This window comes from Saccostrea echinata, unplaced genomic scaffold (genome assembly GCF_033153115.1).
Source record: "Saccostrea echinata isolate AGI-Se365-2 ecotype Australia unplaced genomic scaffold, CSIRO_AGI_Sech_v1 ptg000054l, whole genome shotgun sequence".
Classification (NCBI taxonomy): Eukaryota; Metazoa; Mollusca; class Bivalvia; order Ostreida; family Ostreidae; genus Saccostrea; species Saccostrea echinata.
Window position 1 is genome coordinate 2,071,500 of NW_026889803.1, and position 13,397 is coordinate 2,084,896.

Consider the following 13,397-nt stretch of genomic DNA (forward strand, 5'->3'; position numbering starts at 1 on the left):
CTATAACCGAGTTTTGCTGTACTAATATTTGAACAGGAACAGAAATGTTTTTAGTTGCTGTTGGATGAAGGTTTTGGAATTTAATCGTGTTGAAGATCTAGAAATTGGAGAAAAATTTGAACCGCTATTCTCTTAAAATTGATCCTTTAACTGGATATTTTGGACGCCTAAAACTTAATAAAATTGCAATTTTAAAGACATGCAATTTACTCTAACCGTGTATCCGTCATTTGTTGCTTAAGTCAGTTTATTGTCATCAAACGTCACATTGCATTAAAATATCAATCAGTTTACGCTTTATAATCCGCGAAGCGGATTATAAAACAGCGTAAACTGACCCAAACCAGGTTATGCTCGAATAATTTGGCCAGGAATTAGAGTCATTTCTTATAATTTAATTTTAAAATCATTAAATAACTATGGGTGTAATATGTCGTTGCTTTTTATTAGTTCAAATTGCCGCTCAATAATACAACCGTATTAACGGAAGTAACGGAAGTGATGGGAAGCGAGGGGAGGTAAAAACTGATACAAAGGCCTAGCAGCCTTGTGTTTGTTTACGTGTGGTAGGATTGAATTATTGTTTGAAGTTAAAAAAAATTATTAAATCTGGAATTTTCCATGAATCCCGAGGACTGGAAATGAGAGGATTGTATGGATACAGATGATTCAGCTGGTTGTCGGGGGGGGGGGGGGGGTCCCCATACCTAACCAGGTTATACAGAAATAATTTGTGTTCCTTTTTGGATATGAATCAGAGGCTAGAATACAGACAAAATTAAATTATTTCTTTGTTTCTGATACACTACAAAAGTATTGTTTACCTTGTTTTAAATCGACAATAAAACATTCCTTAATTCTCATAAGCATATTATAATTGATTATAATCATTGCTAAGACTCCTGCTCTAAATCTGGACAATACTCAAATGAAAATATTTACAATATTTTATTCTATTTTTGTATTTCATATCAATAAAAGCGCAAAAGTTTCGTTCTTGTTGTAACCATTCATTTAGTATGTTGTCCTAATCATTGAAATACATGTAATAAACATCGCAATACTCACAATTCAAGAACAGTATTTTTTATAAATATAAATGTACTCTGCTTAACATTTATTGCTTAAAATTGTGATTGAATATCGTATTGTTCTGAGCTACAATAACAATATCAAGATTTTTTTAAAAGTAGAACCATAACAGTTAATTATGATATTCCTTTTGCTCTGTAATACCTTCAATTAAAAAAAGTGCTCTATTTGAGGTGCTACAGTTTCTTCAGTACTCTTATGATATCATTGACTGTTCTCACTCCAACATTCACCTCAAGAGGTCCATTAAACATCACTAAAGCGTTATGGAATCCATCAGCTATATGTGAAAGTTCTACGTCTTTTTTTAGGTGTCTGAGACGCTCTGCAAACATTATTGCATCGTCACGAATCAAATCATATCCCGCAGCCATAACGTACGTAAACGGGAAATAAGATAGCTCCTCATCTGATGCCATTAAAGGAAAGATGGTCGGGTTCGTTAATTTATCCTTCAATTCTCCAAATAAAGTTTCATTGCCAATATCTTCAATCCCAGTTTTCTTTAGTTTAAGCTCTTTAGAGCGAATATATTCAACAGGAAGATATTTCTGCTGATCAAACAAAAATTTGTATTCCCCTTGTTTGAAAGCAGCAGACGTGTGAAGATTGTTCCGGAATGCATCATACAATGAGTGATCTAAATTAAGGTAATTCAAGAAAAAGTTAACCTGCCCGGGATCGTTCATACTTTTGTGTAGATACTCTACATTTTCTGTAAATCCTATTGTTTTCATGTTCACCGCCTGTAACACAGGTACTAGTAAAAGTAACATTTCAATTTTCCCGCGCATTTCAGGGCGAAGTTGTACTGCTGCAGCAAGGTTCCCGCCAGCACTGTCTCCACCCACTGCAATACGGCCTGGATTAACCCCAAGATCTCTAGCGTTGTTGAATACGTATGAAACAATATTTGCTACATCATCCAATCCAGCTGGGTAAGGATTTTGTGGACTTAGACGGTATCTGGAATCGGAATAAAGGATTCTTATACCAGGACCTTGAAAAGTCTTGGACATGTTCTATCAATTAACAATCATCATAATGATTATAAATTCAAACAATGAAGAAAATTATCAAATAATCTTCTCCTTTAAAATCTTCAATTTCAAATAAAATACGCGAATCTTACTCCACGGATATTACCACGATGTTGGCTTCCTTAGAAATCTGTTGATTCAGGAGGTCATAGTTATCTAAAATATTAATATATATATGTGTGTGTGTGAATAATAAACAATAATCTTGAGTTCTTGATAGTCTAGAACTTAAACTTACAAGACGATTTCAAACTGACCAGTAGAGAGAAAGGTCCAGCCTCCTCCATGGATGTATATAAGGACTGGTCTGTTGGATTGATGTAAAGATTTCAGTGGTTCGTACACACGGACTGGTATTCCATTCATTAACCTGTCCGTTATCTGTCAGACGAATTGTACAAAAATAGAGGATATGAGTTAGAATCAGTCATAATGTCTTATCTTTAGTGTTTTATTATATAACAAAAAAGAAAACACTCTGTTGAGAGATATAATTTTCATAAATTACCCCAGCAATTTATAAGTATTAGTTACCGTATAAGTTTTTTATTGGTTTTCTCTAGATACCCTATAGAGAGGTTGAAAGGTCACTCGAAGGCTGCGCCTTCGAGTGACCTTTCAACCTCTCTATAGGGTATCTAGAGAAAACCAATAAAAAACTTATACGGTAAGTCACATGTACCATAGCACTCTCAGATTTCCTAATATATGACAGAGAGATGATGTATAAGTTGCAAATAAATTTCCTAATATGGTTTGTCACCTGACATAATTATAATTTAACGCGCTATACACTGTGCATATATATTACATTTTATTGCACATTTTGTGCACTTGCAATCAAAAAGCGAAAATGGACAAACACAGCGCAATGAGCATGGATCTGGATTTTCTTCAACTTCCGCAAAATTTTGAATGGGACAATTCTATCGATAATCAAGCTCTCTCACAGATAGGCTGGCCAGTTGATAGAGGACGAAGTAAACGTGTTTGATGGTATTGGGGATTTATCTCTTACTCAGACGGATTTTAATTTGACCCGGGAGCCAGTTACACCTGAAAATGTTATACAGCAGTTGGACCATTCTGACGATCGATTTGGAAAGTTTAACGATGACGACGATATGGAAAAACCTTCTAAAGTCTACCGAGAATAAATTAAAGATTTTGAATAAAATTTAATTGATTTTGTATGCAATTAAAGGCATGCACCGCCTATAGGTTATGAAGGCACCGCCCATGGGTTATGGTGTAGATAACCCATAGTTAAAACAATAGAAAACATGGCGGCCTATGGTACATGATTCAATGGATGGCGCCAAGGTTGGGGAGCCCTGCATTCACCAAACTTATAAACATAAGATATTAGCCGTTAGTAATGATGACTGTACAGTCCATTGTACATATAGATAGAATAATCTGAAAAAACTTGATGTACATTATAGTTGGTCTTTCTAGATAACATATACATGTAGGTCCAATGGGCCGGGTGTTGGCATTTTCATGATACAAAATAATTCTGATCAAATGATTGTTCACTATATTTACATGTAACACAGGGCACTATAATATGTAAACTACAACTATATTAAACACTGTATATTCAACCAGGACAATTTTTCATTGGAAAAAAAAGAAAAAGTAGGTAAACAAATCTTTTCATACCTCATTCATCCAATATATTTATCAGAAAAGTTATCAAAATGATGATATAAAAATTAGTTTTTAGCTCATCTGAGATGAAAGCTCAAGTGAGCTTTTCTGATCACATTTTGTCCGTCGTCCGTCTGTCTGTCCGTCCGTCTGTAAATTTTTCACATTTTCGACTTCTCCAGAACCACTGGGCCAATTTCAAACAAACTTGCCACAAAGCATTCTTGGGTAAGGGGGATTCAAGTTTGTTCAAATGAAGGGCCACGTCCTCTTTCAAGGGGAGATAATTAAGAATTAGTGAAAAATTTGTGGTATCTTTTAAAAATCTTCTTCTCAATAACCACCGGGAAACCTTCATCACATAGTGAAGATTTAAGTTTGTTCAAATCATGACCCCCAGTTTTACATAGGAATATATAGGGAAAATCTTTAAAAATCTTCTTCTCAAGAACAAATTAGCCACAATTAGTCTTATTGATATGGAATCATCCTCAGGTAGTGTAGATTCAAATTTGTACAAATCATGACCCCCGGTGGTATGGTGGGGTCACAATGGGAGATCAAAGTTTTACATAGGAATATATAGGAAAAAATCTTGAAAAATCTTCTTCTCAACAATAACAAAGCCACGATTAGTTATATTGATATGGAATCATTCCCAGTTAGTGTAGATTCAAATTTGTTCAAATCATGACCCCCGGGGGTAGCGTGAGGCCACAATAGGGGATCAAAGTTTTACATAAGAATATAAGAATATATAGGAGAAATGTTTAAAAATATTCTTCAAAAGAACAACAAAACTGCAATCAGTCATATTGATATTGAATCATCCTCAGGTAGTGTAGATTCAATTTTGTTCAAATCATGACCCCCGGGGGTAGGGTGGGGCCACAATGGGGAATCAAAGTTTTACATAGGAATATATAGGGAAAATCTTTAAAAATCTTTACAAGAACAGGAAAGCCATGATTAGTCATATTGATATGGAAGACTCAAGTTTGTTCAAGGCATCCTCCAGTAGTAGGGTGGGGCCATAATGGGTTATCAAAGTTTTACAAAAGAACATATATAGGAAATATCTTTAAAAATCTTCTTCTCAAGAACACAAAGCCATGATTAGTCATATTGAAATGGAAACATCCTCAGGTAGTGTAGATTCAAGTTTGTTCAAATCATGACCCCCCCCCCCCCCCCCGGGAAGGGTGACAGACATCTTTAAAATTCCGCTTACAAGACTAGCAAAGCCATGATTAGTTTTATGAATATAGAAACATCCTCAGAAAGTTAAGATTCAATTTCATACAAAACATGGCACCTCAGGGTAGGGTATGCCTAGAACAGATGATGAAAGCTTTACATATGAATAAATAGGAGAAGAAATCTGCTGATGAATAACAGCAGGGCCATATTGTCTCAGGTGAGCGTTGTGGCCCATGGGCCTCTTGTTTAAGGTTATATCCTTTTTGGGAAATGGTTCTTATTACTGATTTTTTTTATATTATATATTTAAAAAAACTTTCTTTGCTCTTGAACAGAATATATTGCAACATTAAGAGAATTGATATCGGGGTTATAAACTGACACGATGATTTTTTAAATATAAAAGTCAAGTAATTGTTAACTCTTTAAAATGAGAGACAACATTTTATTCATGTTTAGGACATCACAGAGCGTATGTTGAAAACAGTATAGAGAGTACTGTCTAGTGTTTGAGGTATGTCTTTCGTCAGCTTTCGAAAATAGTTTGGGCAGAACCTCTTACTTCATTATTATTTGTTACAATTCATGACATATTTGAATTAAACAAAGCGAATTATACAATATTCAATTTAAAAACTGCTCACAAAATTGTTAAGAAACAAGATTTATGGGGGACTTTTTCTTGTGGTGGAAGGATATTTAGAATAGAAATTTCTTCAAATCTACTCATTTGTTTGATATCTTGGAACTTCAGCCCTTCATATTTTTACTCGTCGATTTTATTATTATTATTATTATAATCATTATTATTATTAAAGAAATATTAATTATAGGTCTCAATTTACATTTTTAAACAAACACATTCACTCTTTACCATAAAATGAAGATATATTTATGAAGTCACTTTAAAATTTACATGGTTTTTGCCTGAAAATATTATTTTGATCAAAATTTGCATCACTGACTCCAACGCTTTCTTACATTACTTTAAATTACACAATATATTCAACCGATCAGCACTTAAGTCATAAAACGCTTCATTCAAGAAAACATTTTATTGCTTATTTAGATTTGTAATACCCCAAATTTGACATTTTTTCAGTGCAAAAAGGTCACACAATAATTAATTTACAGGATTTTTTCAATAATAAATGTTATTCAACAGTATAAGAACCATCCATCCTTCTGTATTCAATAATCCAGAAGTGAAAAAAGAGTTAGATAGATTACATGATCAGTACGTACTGGTCCCTGCTGACAAAGCAGGTAACAACATTGTCTTTGTTTGTAAGGCTCATTATATTAAATGTATTTTAGAGGAACTTGGATTTAATTCTACAAGTGGTAATCCAACTTATACTCATAGTTCTCTTTCTAAGGAAGAAATTCTTCAAAATCATATGTCAGTTTTGAATATTTTTAATATTCCAAACAACCAAAATGAATTTGAATTACCATATTTATATTGGATTCCGAAACTTCATAAAAATCCTTACAAACAAAGATACATAGCGGGTTCCAGTAAATGTTCAATCAAGCCTCTTTCTTTACTCCTCACTAAGATATTAACAGTAGTGAAGGGGAAAACTTCAAGAGCACTGTGCAACAATATATTCGAGAAGTGGTGTAAATCAAATATGGATACTTAAAAATTTCAAGGAACTTTTGGAAAATTTGAAATCACAAGATTTTACCAAAATCAACAGCTTAAAAACTTACGACTTTTCTACTATATACACAACCATTCCCCACGATAAATTAAAATCCAGGTTTTTTGATATCACTGACAGCTGCTTTTTCAATAAAAATGGAACTCGTAGATTTACTTACCTTGTCATTGGTCATTTGCAAAATTATTTTGTTAAAAAACATTCTGACTGTACATACAAGTACTCTGAAGTTGACATTAAAATGATGCTTGAGTTTCTAATTGACAATATCTATGTGGTTTTTGGAGACCAGGTCTTCCAACAATCTATTGGAATTCCCATGGGTACCAATTGCGCCCCATTATTCGCAGACCTTTTTTGTATTCATATGAAGCAGAATTTGTCCAAAACCTTATACGTGAAAAGAAGAAAACACTTGCCGTGGCCTTCAACTCGACATTTAGATATATCGACGACGTATTGTCAATTCACAATTGTTATTTCCATTCTTATGTCGATACGATATATTCCGGTGAGCTTGAGATAGAATATACCACAGAGTCTGACACATCTGTTTCATGTTTGGATATTTTACTTGAAAAAGACGTTAATGGTAATCTAACAACCAAGCTTTATGATAAACGTGATGACTTTAACTTTTCAATCGTCAACTTCCCTTACTTATGCAGAATATACCTTCATTACCTGCATACGGAGTTTATATCTCTCAGTTGATTCGATACGCAAGAGCATGCTCTACGTATGTACAATTTCTAAAACGAGGTAAATTATTGACAAACAAGTTGATGAAACAAGGATATCAGCTGTCTCGTGTAAAGTCATCATTTCGTAAGTTCTATGGTCGATACAATGACCTTGTCAGCAAATACAATTTATCATTGAGTCAAATGCTGACTGACGTTTTTCATACTAATTGTTAGGCAATTATTTACAAACTGAATTGTCGACGGATTTTTCCGTTATTTCCCGATCATGACAAGGAGCATAAGGCGGGTGTGACCGGCCGGCAGGGGATACTCACTCCTCCATGGCACCTGATCCCACCTCTGATGTTTTGGAGGTTCGTGTTTGCTCTGCACCTATTTTGTAATGTTTAATGGAATTTTGAGCTTGGATACTGTTCGTTATCTCCATATATTTCATTTAAACTTTTTTACATAATTATAAAGAATTATATTTATTCCATGATTACATTTAGTTAAATCTGATTAAGGTTAAAATGATTAACATAAAAATTACAATTTAAGTGCAAAAAGATCAAGTTAATCGTACCGTTGCTCAGTAAGATGCACACTGACCCCCATTTTTCTTTGCATTTTTGAGTCATGTTATATGAATAGTTATCTTAGATATATACTTCTCAAAAAATCCTTGATATAACTCACATCACGAGTGACATACCATTAAAAAACCTGTCAGATAACTTTAATATCCGAATAATAATTAAAAACCTGTCAGATAACTATCATATCTGAATAATACTTAAAAACCTATCAGATATATGTAACTATAATATCTGAATGATAATTAAATACCTGTCAGTTAACTATAATATCTGAATAATAATAATTAAAAACCTGTCAGAAAACTATAATATCTGAATAATAATTGGTGAATCATGAGTATGTAAATTACGATTATGGAAAGAATATTGCCTTACCTTTAGATTTGTGTCCTTGGCATTCCATAGATTCCCAGTAGTACATACTCTGTAAACGTTGTTACCAATACTTTTTAAGAATGGTGAGAAGGGTTTTGAAATTCCAAGAGATATAAGAACGCCTATCTTAAAAAATATATAAAAATAAAATAAATAATAAATTAATAAATTTAAATTTAAAAAAAAATTGTCACCAATGAGTTGCCACACTGTAAATATTATTATTAAAAGTATCCTATGCCAAATTCTATTTCATTAATTATCGCCCGCATGGCACAATGATTAGAGTGTTTGCTTTAGCGTCGCAAATTCGAATCCACTGTGCGATGTGGAGACCCCGGGTGAGACTGTATAAACCTTGGTCCTGTATCGCAATAGGTGCTTGCAGGAAAAAGATTCTTTACTGTTCAAATTTCATAAGTGCCAAGTACAGGTCTAAATTTGCAGCCTCCACCGGCAAGTAGTGGCGTTTCAAGATGAGGGGAAAATTCTCAAAGAGACGTTAAACAACCAACCAACCAACCAAAGTTTTATTAGTTATTACGTGTACTTATTTTCGCCTGTTGAAAATTTAGCGCAAATGCTGGCCATGGACTAGATGGTGTAATCTTGGATTTGTGGTTTACAATACATTATTTTGTTAAATCTTATTTTTTCTGTGACCAGGAATTAGCGCACTTCTGATTGCATAAAAGGCACATAAATATGATCCTTATAAAACAACAAGTGCACTCACAGTTTTCAAGTTAAGAAATAGATGCCCCTTCGGTTATAGCAAATATCAAAGAAATGCCGCGGCCATTTTACTCCAATAAATCACAAACGTCATCAACAAATTCACTCTTTCATCTGAGAGAGGAACGAACGACAACTCTGCATAGGAGATTGCAATAAATTATCAGTAAATTTTGACTGCTTTCACGAAGAAAAGACTATTGGCATCTTTTGACTGTGAGTCAAACCGATGAGTAAAAAGTTTTGATTCGGACCACATCGCACTTTTTCTAATGCGTGAAGTGAAAAAGAACGAGGAGTAGCATCGTGACCTCATATAACATTTCTGTTGACATTGAAGTCTAGATTCTGTTTCTCTATAAAGTAATTTTTTCCCTTAAAAATCGCCTTGGCAGAGGAGAAATATTCTCTTGTAGTCGGAATTATTGGAGAACATACCCAATGGTCGCGAGATTTTGTTGGAAAAGAAAAACCTTGCCCTTCCGACTCGGTTTTTATTTCCCAACTTAATCTCTGGATTATATCAAGGTATTTCTCCAAGAATTCCTCCAACGACAAGGGAAAAATTTCTTGAATGATTACCGCGGCATTTCTTTGTTCTTTGCAATAACGTGATAGTGTACCAATACTATCAAAACTACCCTGTCTATTATGCTCCAATCAATTCAAATCGATTTTATCACAAGAAAATTGTAACTCACAAAATGACCAAGGCCTTTTAAACACCCCTCCATGACTCGGAGACTAAGCTTTTCCTCAATAGGTTCCGGTACCCTTACATCCAGATAAAAGGATAATATAACACAGAAGACTATGATAATTAAGGTACAGAAATATATATTCATTTTTGACCTAGGTCTGAAGGTGTCCGAATAGGTTTCAAAGGACTTGTCCTTTGATAAGATAATTTTATCTTTATTCCCCACTCGTTTACTTGGTCAGATAATATATATAAAATGTGAAGTATATATATATATGTATATATATATAAATAAATAAATATATATATGGTGAGACCGTGTGTCAAACCCAACATTAAGTTGCAATCACTACTAAAATAAGCCGACTAATGAAATAATAATTTCAGTGGAGAGTGTTACTTGGATAGAGATTTCAACATTTCTGCATGCTTAATTTTTTTTTTTTTTTAAAAATGATACATCTGATAAACGCAAACAATTTAAATTGTCTGTCAGCACAGTAATGGGTATCTTAATTATATAAGCTAAATTTCATGACTTTACATTCACCCAAACTAAACTGAAAATCTTCGGTAGCTAAAACATCTAGTTATGTTAAATTATCTTCGTGTTAGAAAGATACGAGGCTGACCAGTTAGCTTGAAAAAATTAAAACATGGAAAACGCAAATATTATTTAAGAGTTCTGACCTGCTTGCTGACTCTACCGTGGGAATTAATAAGTATGGACAAGATCTGTTACAACGTTAACAGATATGGATTTGATATCTAGTTTCACTCATTTTTTAAAATAAATACATGTAATTACTATTATAGAGGTTGATTTGCTCGGGATTTCGCGCCTGCTATTGTAAAAAAAAAAAATTAAAACAAATTCATACTAGTAATAGTAGTTTAGTTTGACATACGTTCTCAACCACTATTAAAACATAATTTTAATAGTAGTGGTTCCAACGTGGTTTTGGGTTGGAAATGCATTTTCAAACACTATTGTAACATTAATTTTAATAGTAAGTGTTATTTCGATAGTGTTTGTAACGTGGTTTTGAGATTAAAATGCATTCTCAACCACGATTGAAATAATTATTTTAATTGACTGTGGTTTATTTTAATAGTTGTTGAACCACATCCATACAAAATTAACAGCAAAAGACACCTTGCTGTTGAGAAATAGAGAGGGAGACAGCTCGCCCTCGTAAAACAGGTCTGTTTATCTATATTCATATGTCAAATAGTATTTCTGTATGGTTCTTTCTTCTTTGTTCATCGCGCAAAGAGTGCAAAGTATATGTTGGACCATTGCTTATGTCTGCGAGTTTAATTGTGTAGAAAGTGTTATTGTTTAAAAGCAAAAATACAAAAGAAGACTAACATATTTTAATTATAATTATAAGAGATAAACGATATATATTTTTTTTTTAGATTTTTCCCAACAGCGTTTATCACGTCTGCTTGTAGCAACTGTGTAGGGACTTGTTTTTACGAGATTTTTATTTAAAGGCTAAAAGTGTTTGGTGCTTTTGTTTTTGCACTTTTATTGACAAAAACATTATATGATCTTGTATAAATACAAACTGTAGATATACTGATAGTGCTAAATTATGATCGGGCCAAACAATTCATGACCTTTGTATAAATATACAAAATACTTCCATAAGGGCTCAAGAAAATCTTTAAGATGCACATACATGTATATTGTTTTCTGAATCCCTACATAGTATTTAAATATATTGGTAAATACTGTTTTTTATGATTTATGGAAACAGTTTCCAAAGATAACAAAACATGGGTTGTTGATCACGAAGTTGACTGATAACTTCCTCTCCCCCCCCCCCCCCCCCCCCTCAGATGGTCAACTTTTGTTTGTATATAAGTTTTTACTTCCCTTTTGGAATAAGTACATAATTCAATTAACTGACAAAATTTTCAAACAAATTATACGAACTAGGCCAAATGGGTGGGACAGTTCAACAAAAGAATAGCCAAAATTCAAGTCAAGCAAACGGACACTTGACCAAAAAGATAAATAAAGGTTGAATTTAACTTACAAAATGGCCGGTGCCTTTCAAACATCCCTCCATAACCCTGAGACTAAGCTTCTCCTCAATAGGTTCTGGAACCCTTACATCCAGATAGGAAGAAAACAGAACACAGAAAGCTAAAACAATTAACGTACACACATAAAATAACTTCATCTTGTACCCCTGAGATACGTATTTTCATTGGATAAAGGCTTATCTATGTCCATCGTGGTCATTTTGACCATGTAAACAATGGACTCAGGTAACCAATATTTACCAGTCAAGTACATGATTATTCATTCTTGTCTTTAGCTGTGCTTATTTCATGTGTTGCAGGGTTGTCAATATATTATTTAACAAATTCTTTTTTACGTACAGGTTTTGCATATAAAATTATCATTCAGCATATTTATTATTCATTTGGTAACTATTATATGTATTGCTAATAATCACGAGGCCCAAGTCAAAGAAATTGATGAAAAAGAAAAACACTTGATTTAATCAATCAGAAGGTTGATGATTATGTTCACTTTTCAGGATATGGTGGCATATTTCTGGCCTTTACATGCATAATAAATGTCAACAGTATATTAGTAGTTAAGAAAATAAGTAAGCATGCAAGTAAACAATCTTTATATTGAGAATGCAATTCTAATATATGGGTAAATTTAACAACTAACTCCAGTATCTGATACCATAAATGCTAGTTAAGCATATTTGTGTTAGTATTCGACTTATTTGTCGACATGCACCATATTTATGTTGTCATACGATTTATTTATGTTATCATGCGAGTTGTTATGTCGACATGCAACATAATTGTTGACATGAGACCTATTTTGTTCCACATGCAATATGATTTTGCTTTCATGAGACTAATTTATGTCAACAACTAGGTAATTATTTTGACATGTGACTTATGAATGTTAACATGCGAGATATTTATATTGTCATGCAATTTATTTTTCACCACATGCGAGTTAACTATGCATGACAATATAACATTGCATGTCGACTTCGTTAACACGCAAATCGCATGTTACCATAAGTATATGTCGCATATAAATCACATGCTTTATTACACTTCATGACAAATAAGTCGCATGTCAAGTTAAATGAGTATGTTGCATCGTGCAAGTAAAATGTCAAGTAAACATAAATTTGCCCGACTTAAAAATCAAATTCTCTCTACAAAAAATGTAACTTGCAGATGAACATTATCATTTATCATCGATGTAATCATAGCAATCTTGCATGCTGATAACTTTCCTCGCATATTGACGTCACAGATAATCTCGTGTTTTTATTGGAATACAGGTCTTATATTCGTGTAAAACACTAAAGAACTTCTAAAAATAAAGTTAAACAATTATCTTCGAAATTTTATATGTCTGATATGCTTTTTATATTGTATTTTTAACAATCCATGGCTTGGCTTTTGATAATGATATCAGATAATTTCTGGTTGCATATATATATATCGCGATATAAGTAAACGTTTGAATGAATTTACTTTTGCCTTTTATCTAAAGTCCCGTAGGGGTAAATTTAATTGTTAAACTAAAAGCAGTGAAAAGTGAACCTATATATTTTGTCCATAATTGTTAATCCTCATTTGATCTTTAA

The 13,397-nt window shown here is 33.1% G+C and overlaps 1 protein-coding gene across 1 annotated transcript; it reads right to left on the reverse strand.

The window, feature by feature from the left end:
- Nucleotides 1-1,268: 1,268 nt before the first annotated feature.
- On the reverse strand, nt 1,269-11,945 carry LOC133171688 (neutral cholesterol ester hydrolase 1-like). Its single transcript, XM_061306474.1, has 5 exons — nt 11,799-11,945; nt 8,316-8,441; nt 2,390-2,513; nt 2,225-2,288; nt 1,269-2,058 (listed from the first exon to the last, which is right to left on the reverse strand). Exons 1-5 carry the CDS (start codon nt 11,943-11,945, stop codon nt 1,269-1,271), a joined length of 1,251 nt encoding a protein of 416 aa, XP_061162458.1.
- Between the last annotated feature and the right edge of the window lie 1,452 nt (nt 11,946-13,397).